The sequence below is a fragment of the Orcinus orca genome, chromosome 4 (assembly GCF_937001465.1).
Source record: "Orcinus orca chromosome 4, mOrcOrc1.1, whole genome shotgun sequence".
In the NCBI taxonomy this organism is placed as follows: domain Eukaryota; kingdom Metazoa; phylum Chordata; class Mammalia; order Artiodactyla; family Delphinidae; genus Orcinus; species Orcinus orca.
The window spans coordinates 82,347,216-82,362,910 of record NC_064562.1 but is presented as its reverse complement, the minus strand read 5'-3'; the positions used below and the strand labels follow the sequence as shown (position 1 = coordinate 82,362,910).

Sequence of the window (15,695 nt, the reverse complement as noted above, 5' to 3'; positions counted from 1 at the left end):
GATACATAATGATCCGAAGTCATCATAGGAAGGACAGTAAACAGCAGCTAGAGCCTCTGGCTTGTAAAACAACTCTCTTTGTGGCTCGACACAGCATAACAAAGTCCTCAGGCAGAGATGACATTTCAACTCAAAAGGAGAGGGGCTTCCCTGGTGGCGCAGTGGTTTAGAGTCCGCCTGTCGATGCAGGGGACACGGGTTCGTGCCCCGGTCCGGGAAGATCCCACATGCCATGGTGCGGCTGGGCCCGTGAGCCATGGCCGCTGAGCCTGCGTGTCCGGGAGCCTATGCTCCCCAACGGGAGAGGCCACAACAGTGAGAGGCCCGCGTACCACAAAAAAAAAAAAAGGAGAACAAAGAGCTGGGTCTGTCTTCTAGCAGAAGGTGGAGGAGGAAGTATTTACCCCAGTCCCTGACTTCAGTGACCTGGAACCAAGAACCTCACTCCCAACCCAGTGTTCTGCACAGGCACCAAGCTGCCTCCTCGACGATGAGGTCTCTTAAGCTCCTACTTTACCCAAAGGTACCCTTCTCATCGTTTCCCTGAAAGGCAGCATTGGTGTCACAGGATCCTGGCAAAGCCCCAGGTCAAAGAGGCCAAGTCCTCAAATTTAACTAACAGGGTGATTTCAAGTACTTCCCTCATCCCCCTCTGTAGTTCGAGCTCAAGGTCTTCATCAGTGAAAAACCAGGACAGCAGTATCCCCACCTCACAGTGTGGAATCCCTGCCCTTGCACTGGTACTGCACTACCAGAGATATTTTAGTCTAATGTACTGAAACCACCCTGTAATGTATTGATTATGAAACAAAATATAAAATACTGTGCTCTCTTCTCCCCTCCCCAGACAGGATGGCAAGCGGAGAAAAGAGAGGTAGCAGGAGGTCTTCACAGCGGTACTGCTCAAAGCATTATTGCTCTGCCCGGGAGCAAAGTTCAGAAACTGAAAACATGTACAATGAATGGACCGGGTGAGTTTGCACCTGTAGAGTTTGGTAATAAAACAACTGGACCCGGTGTTTTAAGCAACTTTGAGGTTTCTATTCCATTTTGCAATTAATGTTCTATTGTATTTTACAAAAGTATTAGTCTGTGACAGATTGAAAATAAAAATAAAACTGGTCCTTCCCTACAGACTTTGAAAATAATTGCCAACAGCAAAACAGTTAAATGAAATTGAGCTTGTTTTCTGAAATGTGTGAAGAGCTGCTCAAGCTCACTTCTAATATGATAAATGCAAACTAAAAATATACCGAGACACCATTTTCTCCCCCACTGGCAAAGATAAAAAAGCTTTTGGAGAGCACCCGACTTTGGCAAGGCTGTGGGCTACGAGAGTCACACATATTGAGAGTGGAGGGCAATCTGGCAGTTACAAATGCATCGAAGTTACAAATGCAGATCCATTTCTAGGAAGTCAGCTGACAAGATACACCCCAAAGTATGCAAAATGATGTAGGGACAAAGTTGTTCCCTGCAGCCTTGTTTGTAAAAAACCGAAGACTGGAACACTACCTTCAAGCCCATCAGTTGGGGGCTAGTTAAGTGAATTCAATATGTTCAGGCAACTGAATACTCTGCGGCCATAAAAAAAGAATGAGGATGCTCTGTACTTACTAGCACAGACCCAACCCCAAGACACAAAAAGCAAAGGGCAGATCAAGACTGTTCAGTATATGCTACAAGCACTGTTCGTGTTTTTAAAAACTAGGAGAGAAATATAAACATTCTTGCTTGGGTATGCATAAGATACCTCTGAAGAGAAGCAGAAGAAACAGCAAATACTGCTGGATGCCAGAGACAAGAATTGGATGGTGGGTATAATTGCAACATACATCCTTTTGTACAATCTAAAATTTCTACCATGTAACTCATATTCACCTTTTCAAAAACTTTCTTTTAAAATTCTTTTAAAAAAGGAAGAAACTGAGCTTAGTCGCCTCACGTGTTTTTGTTAGGAATGCCTAAGTGTACACCAGATAACACAAGAGGGTATGTTTATGCGTATCAGATGACTGAAAATCGTTTACCACATGATGTGCCCTCATTACCAGGAAAGGAAAAACACAGTATCCTGACTGATGATTACAGAAGCTTTGCCACACACCCTCAGTGCGCCTTCCAACAACATCTCAGTCGGAAATCACAGCTTCTTCCTCCTTTTGTCCGCTCCACGCACTTCCCCTCCCCGGGCTTGTCTCAGATTGGAAGCCACAGTGAGCTTACAGCATGCTGGCTCACCTTCTCAGCACTGCTCACCAGGAGGAATGGCTCTCATACAGACCCAGAAACCTAAACTCACCTGCCCAAAGCCACAAAAGTGACAAAGGGGCAGGATCGAGATTGGAACCCGGGACCTCGGATCCCGAGATCGGGGCTCTTTCCACTACAGCCTTTGGACTCCTTTGCTAGTGGGAAGGAGGGGGCTCTAGAAGAAAACTGCAATAAAATGGCCAGGCACCGGGCTAAGCGCTAGACACAAATGATTCCACTTACGCCCCACAATGCCCCAGGGAGGGAAGTTCTCTCATCACCCACGTGCCATGGATGAGAAGCAGAGTCTCTGAGAGGGTGGATGATGGCCAGCTCTCACATCCAACCAACCGGATCCCATCCACACGCTGACCTGCCTCGGGGGGAAGCTCACCAGCCTGCCATCCGCAAACCAGTTTACACAGGGCTCCTCCAAGAGCCAGTTAGGCGAACCACCATAAAGAACCTCTTATCTGAGCCGATGTTTCCTGAACTACAGACCATGAATGCCCAAGGGAGGGGAGATAATCTTAGGTGGCACGAATATGAACATTTTTAACTTTAGCAACTACGCTTTTGATATGTATTTAAAAAGCACATAACCAGCTCATCAAACCCGTTACTTCACAGATGTCATAGCACAGAATGAGGCCAAATTAAAAGAAGCTGAACAGACTTAAGGACAACTACTAAATAAACAAGTTCAGGTGGTTCTGAGATATAATGAAAACCGTGGAGGACAACAAACTGACACTTGAGAATCACTGGTCTAACGAAGTGGATGCAGTCCATGGCTTTTCTCTAGAGGAAGAGAAGCTTGGGAACACCCCAGCACACAACACACACGAGTTCTAAACGTCACTTTACTTGTATTTATTTTATTTTCATCCGCCCTCCACTCTCCACACCGGCCGGCCTCTCTCAGATGGACGAGGCAGGACCCCAGTTACCAAAGCATCCTGAAAACTTGTATCTCAATGACAGTGTCCTGTGGTGGCTTAACCTTGGGTTGACCACAGGCCTAGTTTGCCCTGAATAGCTCTGATTACACCTATAGATCAATGAGTATCAAATAATTAGTTTGAGTGTGCCCCCTCTCACTTTAAGTGTCTGACCTGGGGAAGAAATTGGAGAGCTGACTGGGAGAGATGTGACCTCATTCTAGCCCTTCACACTCAAGAAACAGTGAGAAGGGACACCCACTTCCTCAGCACCCGCAGTCAGAACCGCACCATCTGATGAATTTTGCCTCTGCTCTTGCCCAACCTCCTTCCCCAATCCTATTTTTCCCAAAATGCCCACTAAATGTAGATGGCAGGTCAAGATGAAAGGATCCCATTGGCTCCTGCAATACCAACAGCTCTGTGCTTTGAACAAACTGAAGGAAAATGTTCATTCGCTAAAAGAGAATTATGAAAAAGTAATATGCGTGAGGGCATCACAGCTCACAAAACTCTTCCGCAGGCAAGATATCCTTTGATTCTCAAAAAAAAAGCAGTGAGGAGGGTATTTCATCATGCCATTTTGTGTTGTAAAGAGATGGGGAAACAGGCCCTGAGATTTACCAAGCAGGATTTTAAACCACAAACTGCTCCACTTTGGAGCTGTATAGAAAAAAGAAATTGTTTTCCTTTTCTCCCTAGGGTCCTAAGTGTGCTCCCCAAACCAGGAGCATCTGGTCATGAGAGAGGATGCTAGAAAGGCAAAATCTCAGCCCCACTCCTAACCTACTGAATCAGAATCTGCATTTTAACGAGGTCCCCAGGTAACTCCTGCAGACAAGACAATTTGAGGAGGGATTTCCCTGGCGGTCCAATAGTTATGACTCCATACTTCCACTGCAGCGGGCACGGGTTTGATCCCTGGCCAGGGAACTAAGATCCCGCACGCTGCACGGCATGACAGGGGGAAAAAAAAAAAAAAAAAAAAAGACAAGACAATTTGAGGAGCGCTGCTTTACTGCAAGGCAATCCTTCCATTCTCCCATGCTGCATCTCTTCATTCATTTATCCAATAATTATTTACTGTGAATCTACCACACTGTGCTGAATGCTGGGAAATCCCCAGTGAATAAGATAAACGTAGCTCCTGCCCTCGTGGGGTTGCCAGTCTAACACAGTGGTTTTTTTCAACCTTGGGTGCTGATCAGAATCAAGGGTGGCACTTAAGGAAAAAATGCAGGCGCCTAAAACCCACTCCAGACCTACCTACACCTCCGTACAGTCAGAAACTGAGGCTGGAGCCCTAGATGCGGCTTCTCAGACAAGCTCCAATTCATGCAACCACTGTGGAGAACAGTTTGACCATACCTAGGGAAGCTGCGGGCGAGCATATCCTAAGAGCAGCATTTCCACTTCCAGGACTATATCCTGGAGAAACGGAGGCATGTGTGCAAAGAAGACAGGAACAAGAACATTCACTGCAGCACTGTTTCCAGACAGAATATTCTGGAAACTATCCAACTGTCCCTAAATAAGGGAATGAATAGGTAAACCATTGTGAAGTCAAAAAATACTGTTAAAGAGCCCTTCGAATGAATAAATAGAAAACAAATAGATGTATATGTGTCAACATATTCTCGAATATAACTGTTGAGTGAAAAAAGTCACAAAGGCTATACAGTTGTACACACACAGATATACTGCTTACGGATTCAAAACAGAAGGATAAAGACATGCATGGTAAACACGCACCATCTTCAGGAAAATGGTCAGTTCTAGGAGGAGGGGATAGGAAAGAGATGGGGTGGTTAGTGGTTTTTTTAAGGTAGCATATCTAAAAAATGATCTTAACCAAATATGATTAAAGTATAAGTCCGTTAAATCTGAAGGGGTGGCGTTTGGGTATATAACATATATTAAATTACATTCTTTTTTTCCATACTTTTTTGGGTGCTAATGTTTTGTGATTTAACTTCTTTAAAATTACTTTCAAAAGCTTCACAGGGGATGTGATATATAGCCAGGGTTGGGAATCCCTGTTATAGGAACATAAAGCAATAAAACTCTACTATTTAATATCAGGAAAGACATCTACAGAATGGCAACGATCTATAGCTCTTGAAGTTAAATTACTACCTTAAATAATTTTATATAGATTTAAAAAAACCTTTCACATGGCAGATAATTTCTATAGGCTATATATATTTTTTAGGAGGCCAAGGTTATTACCCAAGGAAAGCAACATTCTCAAACTGTGATCCTTAGCTCACCTGCAACAGAAGGAAGCGGGAGTGAGTAGAGGAGGGAATATTTATTAAAATGCAGATTCCAGGTTTCCTGCCGCCTTAGACCTACTTAATCAAAATCTCTGAGGGCAGAAGCCCAGAGGCTGAATTTTTAATAAAAGAATGCACCTGTGGGCACAATTCTTTCGTACACCGAAGAACCACTCAAGTATATTCTTTAAGTTAATGTTACTCATATTTTTAAAACCATACGTGTCTGCGTTCAAGAAGGTGACATTCATCATACTCTGAAAATTAAAATAAAGCACAGGGAATGTTTTCTAAATACTTGAGATCATAATTCCACAAGTACATTCAAGCAGATCCTGATAAAAACTGGTTTCCTGCACAGTGTATCTAACCTGAAGGACAAAGAAATGTATTTCAGGAAGAACATTAACTTCACGTTGCCTTTCTAAAAGAACTTCAAAAAGCAACTGGGTGAACAAAGCTCCACAGGTCCAGCCCTGCTGCTATTCTCACCGGAAGAGGCCCCAGACATGATTTTCACCAAAGTCAAATTCGATTAAACAAGGCATGAACGATGTAACTTGAACTGAGGCCTGGCTAGCACAGTAAAAGATCCCAAATTTCCTCTCAACACTCAAGACTATCTTCTCCATTCTAGTCTATAATCCTTTTGCTACATTTTCCCCACCTTGTTATCATGTCCTCAGCCTCTATCTTCCATTCCATCCTTATCTTGCTTGACTTTTTCTTTGGTCTCCCTGATGCTCCCCTTCATTTTCCTTCCCTACGTGCAGACAAAACCAACACCGCAATCCTGACTTTCAAGCCCTAGAAAACTGCTCTCGAGCCCCTGGATTCGAGCCCCTGGATTTAAAACAACCCAGGGCTTCCCTGGGGGTGCAGTGGTTAAGAATCCACCTGCCAATGCAGGGGTTTGAGCCCTGGGCCGGGAAGATCCCACAGGCTATGGAGCATCTAAGCCCGTGTGCCACAACTACTGAGCCCGAGCACCACAGCTACTGAAGCCTGCACACCTAGAGCCCGTGCTCCGCAACAAGGGAAGCTGCCGCAATGAGAAGCCCGTGCACCACAACGAAAAGTAGCCCCCTCTCACCGCAACTAGAGAAAGCCCGCGCACAGCAACAAGGACCCAACACAGCCAAAAATAAATAAATAAAAATTAAAAAAAAAAAATAATAAAACAACCCAGCACAGGGACTTCTCTCGAGGTCCAGTGGTTAGGACTCGGCGTTCCCACCGCCAGGAGCCCAGGTTCAATCCCTGGTCAGGGAACTAAGATCCCACAAGCCGTGTGGTGCGGCTGAAAAAGAAAAAAGAGAAAACAAAAAAACAGCACAAAGGGTGGTGGTGGTGGGGATAAATTAGGAGTTTGGGGTTAACATATACACACTACTGTATATAAAATAGATCACCAAGAAGGACCTACTGTGTAGCACAGGGAACTCTACTCAATATCTTGTAACAACCTATAATGGAAAAGAATCTAAAAAACTATATATATATATATATATGTGTGTATAACTGAATCATTTTGCTGTACACCTGAAATTGACACAACATTGTAAATCAACTATACCTCAATAAAAAGTTTTTTTTTTTTAATAAAATTAAAAAATAAAAACAACCTAGCAGGGACGAAGGGAGAGAGTGGCATGGACATATATAACACTACCAAATGTAAAACAGATAGCTAGTGGGAAGCAGCCGCATAGCACAGGGAGATCAGCTGGGTGCTTTGTGATCACCTAGAGGGGTGGGATAGGGAGGGTGGGAGGGAGACGCAAGAGGGAGGAGATATGGGGATATATGCCTACGTACAGCTGATTCACTTTGTTATACAACAGAAACTAACACACCACTGTAAAGCAATTATACTTCAATAAAGGTGTTAAAAAAAATTAATAGTAAAAGAAAGAAAAAAACAACCCAGCAGGGCTTCCCTGGTGGCGCAGTGGTTGAGAGTCTGCCTGCCAAAGCAGGGGACACGGGTTCGAGCCCTGGTCCAGGAAGATCCCACATGCCGCGGACCAACTAGGCCCGTGAGCCACAACTACTGAGCCTGCGCGTCCGGAGCCTGTGCTCCGCAACAAGAGAGGCTGCGACAGTGAGAGGCCCGCGCACCGCGATGAAGAGTGGCTCCCGCTCGCCGCAACTAGAGAAAGCCCTCGCACAGAAACGAAGACGCAACACAGCAAAAATAAATTAATTAATTAATAAACTCCAACCCCCAACATCTTCTTAAAAAAAAAAAAAACCCAGCAAAATAAACACATGAAAAGATGTTCAGCCTCACTAGGAAACAAGAAATTGCAAATTTTAAACCACAAAGATATCATTTCACACCCATCAGACTGGCAAAACATTAAGTCTAACAATACTGAGTGTCTGCAAGCATGTGGAGCAACTGAAACTCCCAAACCTGCTGGCTGGAATGCAAATTGGAGAGAAATAAGGCAATATATTAGAGTCAAAGATGCCCATTTCCTTTGACCAGCCATTTCCCTTCTAGGTATGCACCACAGAGAAACTCTAAACAGATGCACAGGGAGACAGGTTCAAAACTGTCATGGCGCACACACACAATTCTAATCCAACAATAAAATGAATTAATATATTGTAGCACATTCATGTGATGGAATATTATACAGCAGCTAAAATAACCTAGAATTACATGTATTTGCATGGATAAACCTCAAAATCATTATTTAAACAAAAGCAAACAAATTGTTCAGCATTACAAACATGAGGAAGCAAAACGCAAATCTGGTTTATGAAGACCTACATATCTAGTAAAGGTATAAAAACATGTGATAAACACCAAATTCAGAAGAGTGGTCATTGTCTGCTGGGAAGGGCATGAGATGGGGAAAGGTTCACTTGTATTTATAATATTTTATTTCTTCACAGGATGGAAGATACTGGGTGTTCACTCGTATCAGTCTCCATATTTTTCTGTAGGCCTGAAATTTATCACCACCTAGAAAAAGGGTCCCAAGTCTGAGCTACTTGAGAGCAGTTGGGGGTTCTGAGAGTGGAATCAGAACTTGATGGGGACTTCCCTGGTGGCCCGGTGGCTGACACTCCGCACTCCCAATGCAGGGGGCCCGGCTTCAATCCCTGATCAGGGAGCTCGATCCCGCGTGCCGCCACCAACACCAGGCGCAACCAAATAAATACTTTTCTTTTTTTTAAAAAGAATTTGATGGGCAGGAGGAAGGTTGAACCTACAAATGGAAAGCTCAGAGAACCAACAGGGTTCCCCTCTCACTCTTCAAACTACCCATGGCAAATAATCATTCTCAGAATTGTGGTAAAATTCCATGTAGAGGACTTACGACATCCCCAAAATTCGAAGCCACAATCCCAGAACAGAAATATTCCAAAAAGCCTTTAGTGCCGGGGTTGGTTGCTGACACAGAATTTATCTGCCTCAAGAAACGTTTTTGCCGGTTCATTTTGGGGTGGCCTATTCTCGTAAAAGATCAGCAAGGCCTTTCAAACCCTTAGACTAGCATTTGGTTCCACCACAAGTGAAGGTTTATTGTAAGAAGTTACATTAAAATACTTAGGCCAGAAAAGTTAACTAGACTAAAAGACACCATTTTTTTACATCTCTCCCAATCGATTTGCTTTGGGCTGGCTCTGTGGGTAGGCCAGAGATAAAACCACCAAGAGATACCTTTCTGATGATACCACAGAATTAAATACCATCATAAAACCTCAACTCATTCAAACTAACTAAACAGACTGGGGCAGGGGGGAGAGGGAGGGGGAAGACGTGAACTAGACAATCTTCTCTTAATTGCTCAAGAGAATCAAAACTGAAAATTACTTTCAGTTACAACCCAAACACACCAAAATTCCACATTAATGAAAAATAAATAAATAGGTTTTATTGTTTGGGTGAACTGGAACACACATAGTTGATATCCAGAAAATGGTATCACATTAATTCTAACTAAATATTGTCATTCAGCTTTGTTTTCCCTTACGATTCCAAGAAAAACAAAGAAGAATCTGTAGACCTAATTGTCAGGTCCTAACCCAACACAAACTCCTCCATATTAGATCTGAGAGGCCAGAAGAACAGAGTTTTTCTTTAAACATTAACCCATGCCACCTCAGGCTGCAATTTCTAAATCTGACAAGTATCAGTGGAGACGCTCACACATGACCTTAACCTCTCCGAGCTGACATATTAAACTCAACTTACGATTTCCAATTATCTTTGACAACGGGAAGGAGTAACAGTAACAGAGGAAGAAGCAAGTTATCTCTTCCAAATTTTGAGATTTACATATTTTTAAATAACTTTAAAATTTTTTTTCAACTATTCTCAAAACACTTGCCTCAAATAAGTAACTGACTTACCAACATAAAGTGATCTCTATAAAAATCCTCTAGCGTTGTTACAAATGTTTACTAATTTTACTTCCCCTTCATATCAAGGTGACTTCATCTATGTACAAGAATTCAAATCTGGCACTCACAGTGGTGTCCAATAATATCCTGGGGTTGTTCAATGAATGCTGAAATGGTAATATCTGGTAAATTCAATACAGTTTTAAACAAAGTCGTTAGCCACTCAAGTCAAGACTCCAGAAACTACTACTCACTAAGAAGTTTCTGACAACCAAAAAAATATATATCAGTTTTACAAGCTGAGGAAAAAAACTAAGGTCCCAAGAAATATAACAATTTGTCCAGAGGCACCATTAGACTCAGGCTTAGCTGGAGAGACACTCAATGGCACAGATTCCAGTTCTAAGTTACGCTGACCATAATCATGTCCTCATACCAAATAAAAAAAATAGTCAAACTTGAGTCAAATGCAAGTTATATTACAGAAACATCCTGCTGTGTTCATCAGTCCACTGAATCGCTTCTGAGATTTTGTTCAACCTTTAACCCTGTGGATACCACACTGCATTGAAATTGTTTCATCTTTACCAATGTTTTACCCACAAGATAAGAAACCACTGAGCTCCTTGGGGACAGGGACTCACCTCATTCAATTAAGTACCTGCACATAATATGTGCCAACAGTAACATAAAGGTCCTCAACAGATGGCCATTTTCAGGAACAAAATGTAATCTATTTGACACACAGCATTTCTTCCGTGGCACAACTTACAGCGCTATTAACAAGTGAAATTAAGATTTGATGATTTAGGCCAATTTGCATCAGTACCAGTCACATTTCTAGAGGGCACACTTGGTTTCTCCTAACAAATGCTTCCTCTTTAGAAAAGTCCTCAGGCTCTTCAAACAGAAAATCTACCCCCAAAAAACCTTCCATTTGTAGGGCCATAAAAATATGTAGGAAGTTAAATCCATTGGTCTGGACAAAAGTCACAAGATTATCAACAAGGAACATTTCCTTATGCTTGGTAGCGGCTAGTACATTTTAAAAATTACAACACACCAGCCAAACAAGCTTTACTATCTCTGAACCAGACATGCTGTGTGGCTAAGCTGACAAGCCCTAAGCAAGTTGATCAAGAATCACTATGGCAGGAATTCACACGAAGTGAAATTAAAACAAACGGGAACTCCCATTAAACTGCCAATGGAATGTAAAACTTCAGTGGGGTAGGGGACAAGTGGGGGGATGTGAATATTTTCCACAACCCCTGTATCTAAAACTGGCACAAGAAGTGTGGGGAAAAGAGAAGGTGTTTATTTTTCAATCACACAAAGGATTTGCTACAAGGTTTTTCCTGCTCTGCTGGGTCCTTTCTTGTCCGCTGGATGAAACAAATCCACTTCTCAATGCTAGGTCGGTTTGTACAAGGCTTACCTAGAAGGATGATATCTTTTAACACTCTTTCTGGACACACATCAGCCTGTTTAAAATAAGCCAAATGACCTGCTTAAAAAAAAAAAAACCCCGCCACTCGTTCTAACTACGACTCAGACCAGCTGGGACCAAATGGAGTTGGGAGTGGGAAGGATCAGTAAGAGCCCCAGAGAGAAATGAAACAGTGAGGAGAGACCCATAGAAAACCTACCTGGAAACAATGCATCATCAAGTGAAGAATCTAAAGAGAAGTCCAATGAAAAACGTATGTTTGATCAAGTGAAAAGACAGCAGTCTCTTCATCACGGAGCCTCCTCTGTCGGAAGCAAGACTGGGAGGGGCCACGATGACCTGAGCAGCCTTTTATAAGGGGCGGAGTTAAGGATTCCCGTCCCAGCCTCCCTATACTGCAGTCAGCTTGGTTTGCATAAATGAACATGTGGGTTATCTTAGTGGCTGCTTCCATCAGGTACAAGAAGACATCAAACCCATTGTCCTTTAAACCACTGAAGATGACATAATAACGAGAAAGATGATGTTGATGACAATTAACACTCAATGAGTACTTGCTACATACTAGGCTCAGTAACTCACTTAATACAACAGTCCCATGAGGTAGGAACCATTATCATCCCCTTCTTATAGATAAGGAAAGTAGCAGAGAGAGCAACTTGTTCAAGGACGAAAAGCTAGTATGTTAGAAGCAGGTCACTGAACCCAGGAAGTCTGACTTTAGAGCCCAAGCTCTTCATATCACTTACTCCAGGCACAGTGTCCATATAGAAACTAGAAACGTAAGACTCCCTAGTTATGAATTATTGGTTCCTCACCTCACCTGGGTGATGACCCTAAATTTGGGGCCTTTTTAGGGACTCCATATGAGATGCCAACTTTCCAGACACAGTGCTAGCCTGCTCCTCTCATGTCCTCCCTGCAGCTTGCCTCCCTGGCCAAGTTTCACTGGAAACAGGTTGTGACATTCTACTCAGGTGTGCCACCAAGAAGCCCCAACTGCACTGAGGGCCAAAAAAAAAAAAAAGCAGGGGACTGACTTCATCTTGGGACGTGCTAGCTCTCAAGTTTCCAGCCTGCTTCAATACAGAGAGGTGTCGCCACACACAAGCAGGACAGGAACACAACCAAGAGCTTCACTGCCCTGTAAGCCCGAGGCCACCCCAGCAGGCACGAAAGAGAGTATTGGAGATGCTCTGGTTTCAGAGCTCCCCTCAGGAGCTGGTCTTAGCAGACAGAGAGATGGAGAGGAAAGGCATCATCTTTTCACTGCACCAAGCGACATTAATGCCACTCGACAGGAAGGAGCAGAAGACCTGTCTCTGTGTGGAGAAGGAAGGAAGAGAGGAAATGTAAACGTGCCAGGAGCCACTCACCACATCTGGTCCTGCACCAGTACCTTTGCAGCTATCACTCTGGGAAGGCCCAGCAACTGCTCTGCCGACCACAGCGGTAGCCGTGTCCAACGGTGCTGAAAACTGAAGCCAGCACCAGTGGGTCTTGGTTCCACCCCTGAGCTAACACATGGCTCCCTAATGCTCCTTTCCCATGTGTTAATCTTGCAACAGAATGTGGGACAGAAGATTTATAAAGCTGGGTGATGGGGGAAGGGCAGCCAGATCACCTTACTCCCAGGCTTCTCAATCAAGCCTCCTCAGATTCCCTTTAGTGGCCTGTATTATTAGCTTCAAGGGAGGTTCCCCCAAACTGGCATTAAAAGAGCATGTGTTCCACTCAGCTCGGGGGAGGGGAGACTTGATGCGGGGCGGGGGAACCCTGGAGAGCTAAGGCAAAGCACACACTCTCTCATCCTGCACAGGAAGGCAATGCCTTACTCCAGGGGCGAGCTGTGCTCTCCAAGGCTCTGACAAGTAGAGGTACCAGCAGGATGCACCCTGGGGACCCAAGGGCTGGAGGTTGTTCCTGCAGAAAATGAAAACGAAGGGAAAGCAATGGGAGAAACCCAAGTTAAAGTGATCACCACGTCATGGACCCAGTCCAAATTGGAGCCCAGCAAGGTCCCCTTGCGGTGTCCACGCCCACCAGTCCGCGCTTAGGTCTACAGTGGATCAGGCAGGATAATCCTGGAGACCAATTCCACGCCCCCAGCCGGCCCCACCCTTAGGGCCTCTAATTGTTACTGCCTTATAACCTTGTCCCCCTTTCACAGATGGGAAAACTGAGGCATCCAAAGCAAATGCCATGCTTTCCTAAACCAGGTAGAAGTTCACTTCCCTAACCACAATTTTGCACTTTTTTACAGCTCTATCACATTTCAGATTTCACCAGATACACCTACTGCCTCTGCAAAGTGAATCTTAAATACAGTTTAAGGAGTGAACTAAAAAATGAGATGAGGGCGGTCAGGGAGTCCGGCAGCGCTTATCTGTGGCAAGGACAGGATGGGTGCCCCCCCCCCCCACCAGCTTCTCCTCCAACCCGGTCCCCCGGGACGTCCGGGTTCTGCCTCCCCCGCAAGACGCTTCCACCGCAACCCGAGGGCGGAGGCGCAGCGGCTCGGCCCGGGGACCGGCAAGCGGGGTCCCCGGTCCCGGGGCCGAGAAGGGGGCGGGGGGCTCGGGGCCGCAACCGGCCCGCCCTGCCCCGTGGCCGGGAACTTCTGGCGGCGCCGCGCCGCCCCCGCCGCCCCCACCCCCACCGGCCGCCGGGCGGGCGTGCGACTCGGGTTTCCCTTTCTTCGCCTCGCCGCGCCTGGGGCGCGACCCCCGAGGCGGCGGCGGCGGCGGCGGCGGCGGCCACTCACCATATTACAGATGGAGGCGATGTTTCGGACAGTCATTAGTCTAAAGGTTACAGCGATCCCGCACCGCCATCTTTATAAGGTGAAAACAGAACCGGCCATGGTGAAGCGCTCGCGGGGAGGCCGGGCGCAGCGGCGGCGGCGGCGGCGGCGGCGGGAAGGCGGCCTGGGGTCCGGCTTTCAGTTTGGCTGGGAGAGGGAGGCCGGGAGGGAGGAGAGGAGGAGGGGAGGGCGGGGAAGGCGGCAGGCGGGAGGGAGAGCGGAGGGGCGGGGAGTGGCGGAGCGAGGGAGCCTGGGCCGCGGCCGGCGGCGCCGGGAGGAGGGGCGGTCCGAGCGCCGCGTGCAGCCCGCGCCCCGAGCGCTCCCGCCGCGCGCCCGGCCTCGACCCAACCCCGACCCGGCCCCGGCCCGGGTCCCCGCGGCTCCTCCTCCCTCCTCCGCCCGCCCGCGCCCCCGGCCACCCCGGCTCGGCCTTTTTTCTTTTTCTCTTCTGATGTCCTGCTTCACTCTGAACGGGTTGGAATGCGCGGCCAGGCCTTCGCTCGCGCGGCTGCCGCAGGTCCCCCGCGCGGACCCCGACGCGTCGGCGGCCTCCTCCGGCCCGCGGCACCGCCCGGGAAGCAGGGACCACGCCCGCGTGGGGTGTCGGCCGGCGGAAGGGGCTGCCCTCGGGCCGGGGAAGCGGGGCACGTCGCCGGGGACAGGGGGCCGCTTTCGATCATTTGTTCTTCTTTCTTGCCGCGCGGCCCCCAGCAGCCCCGGGTTTTTATGTTTGGGCGAGTGGAGGAGGCAAGGGGTAGGGGTGACTACATCCAACTTTTCGTTTCTCTCCGGGGCTCCAGCCAAATGGCACCCGCGGGGACCCAAGAAATAAATGGGGTCAGAACACGGGAGTGTCCAGAGCCCTGGACAGTGCGGGCCGGCTGCCTGATCGAGGGCGCCGGGAGGGGACAGGAATCTGGGTCTGAGGGGAAGCCAGCCACGGCGCGCTCGGCCAGTTTGTGACATTAGCAGGTACAAAGGGAAAGTCTCGGTTCTGGACAAGGACTAGGGACGGTCCAAGGAGCGATTTGAATCTGGAAAGAACGAAAACCAAACTTTTCCGCGTCTTCTAGAAATACCTACCTCTCATGCGGGCACCCAACCTCTTTAGGTTTTGAGAAGGGTCATTGTATCGGCTTATACACATTTCCTGCATAAAAGGTCGTGGGTTTTGACTCAAAGCGCGAATCCACACCATTTAGCAGATATGTTCCTGTGAAGTGGAGGAGCCCATTTCCGAAGGTGTGAAACAATTCTCATACAAGGTTGCAATTCAGTGCTTTCAACAGAGAAGTTGTACAAGCGCAACGCATGATAATTCTTAAACCAATATATTTAATGACAAATCGAATTAGAGGAGAAGTTAATATAATTGAAGATAGCTTTTATCTAACCAAGAGGAACATACTGGGAAAATAGCACGCTTCCTGTCCTCCATTATCTGTTTAGTGTTAGGCATTGTAAGATTTGAGAACCATCGATTGCTAACATCCCTAGGACCTGGGATGGAAATAAGACAAACAACAGCGACTAAAGTTTCCTTGGGGTCATCTTGGCTCTGTATACTTAATGGATTTAAGGAATAAATTCCTGCTTATGTTGAGTCATTC

The 15,695-nt window shown here is 46.4% G+C and overlaps 1 protein-coding gene across 2 annotated transcripts in view; it reads right to left on the bottom strand.

The window, feature by feature from the left end:
• Nucleotides 1–14,635, bottom strand: part of USP46 (ubiquitin specific peptidase 46) — a 62,632-nt gene extending 47,997 nt beyond the window's left edge. Inside the window, exon 1 of one of the 2 annotated variants that reach the window (XM_004268276.3) lies at nt 14,047–14,635. In XM_004268276.3, coding sequence (XP_004268324.1) covers nt 14,047–14,082 — 36 coding nt within the window. In that variant the 5' untranslated portion in view covers nt 14,083–14,635. Of the gene's footprint in view, nt 1–11,481; nt 11,622–14,046 lie in introns of those variants that run through there. The other variant, XM_033425444.2, reaches the window with a different exon arrangement.
• Nucleotides 14,636–15,695: the final 1,060 nt, after the last annotated feature.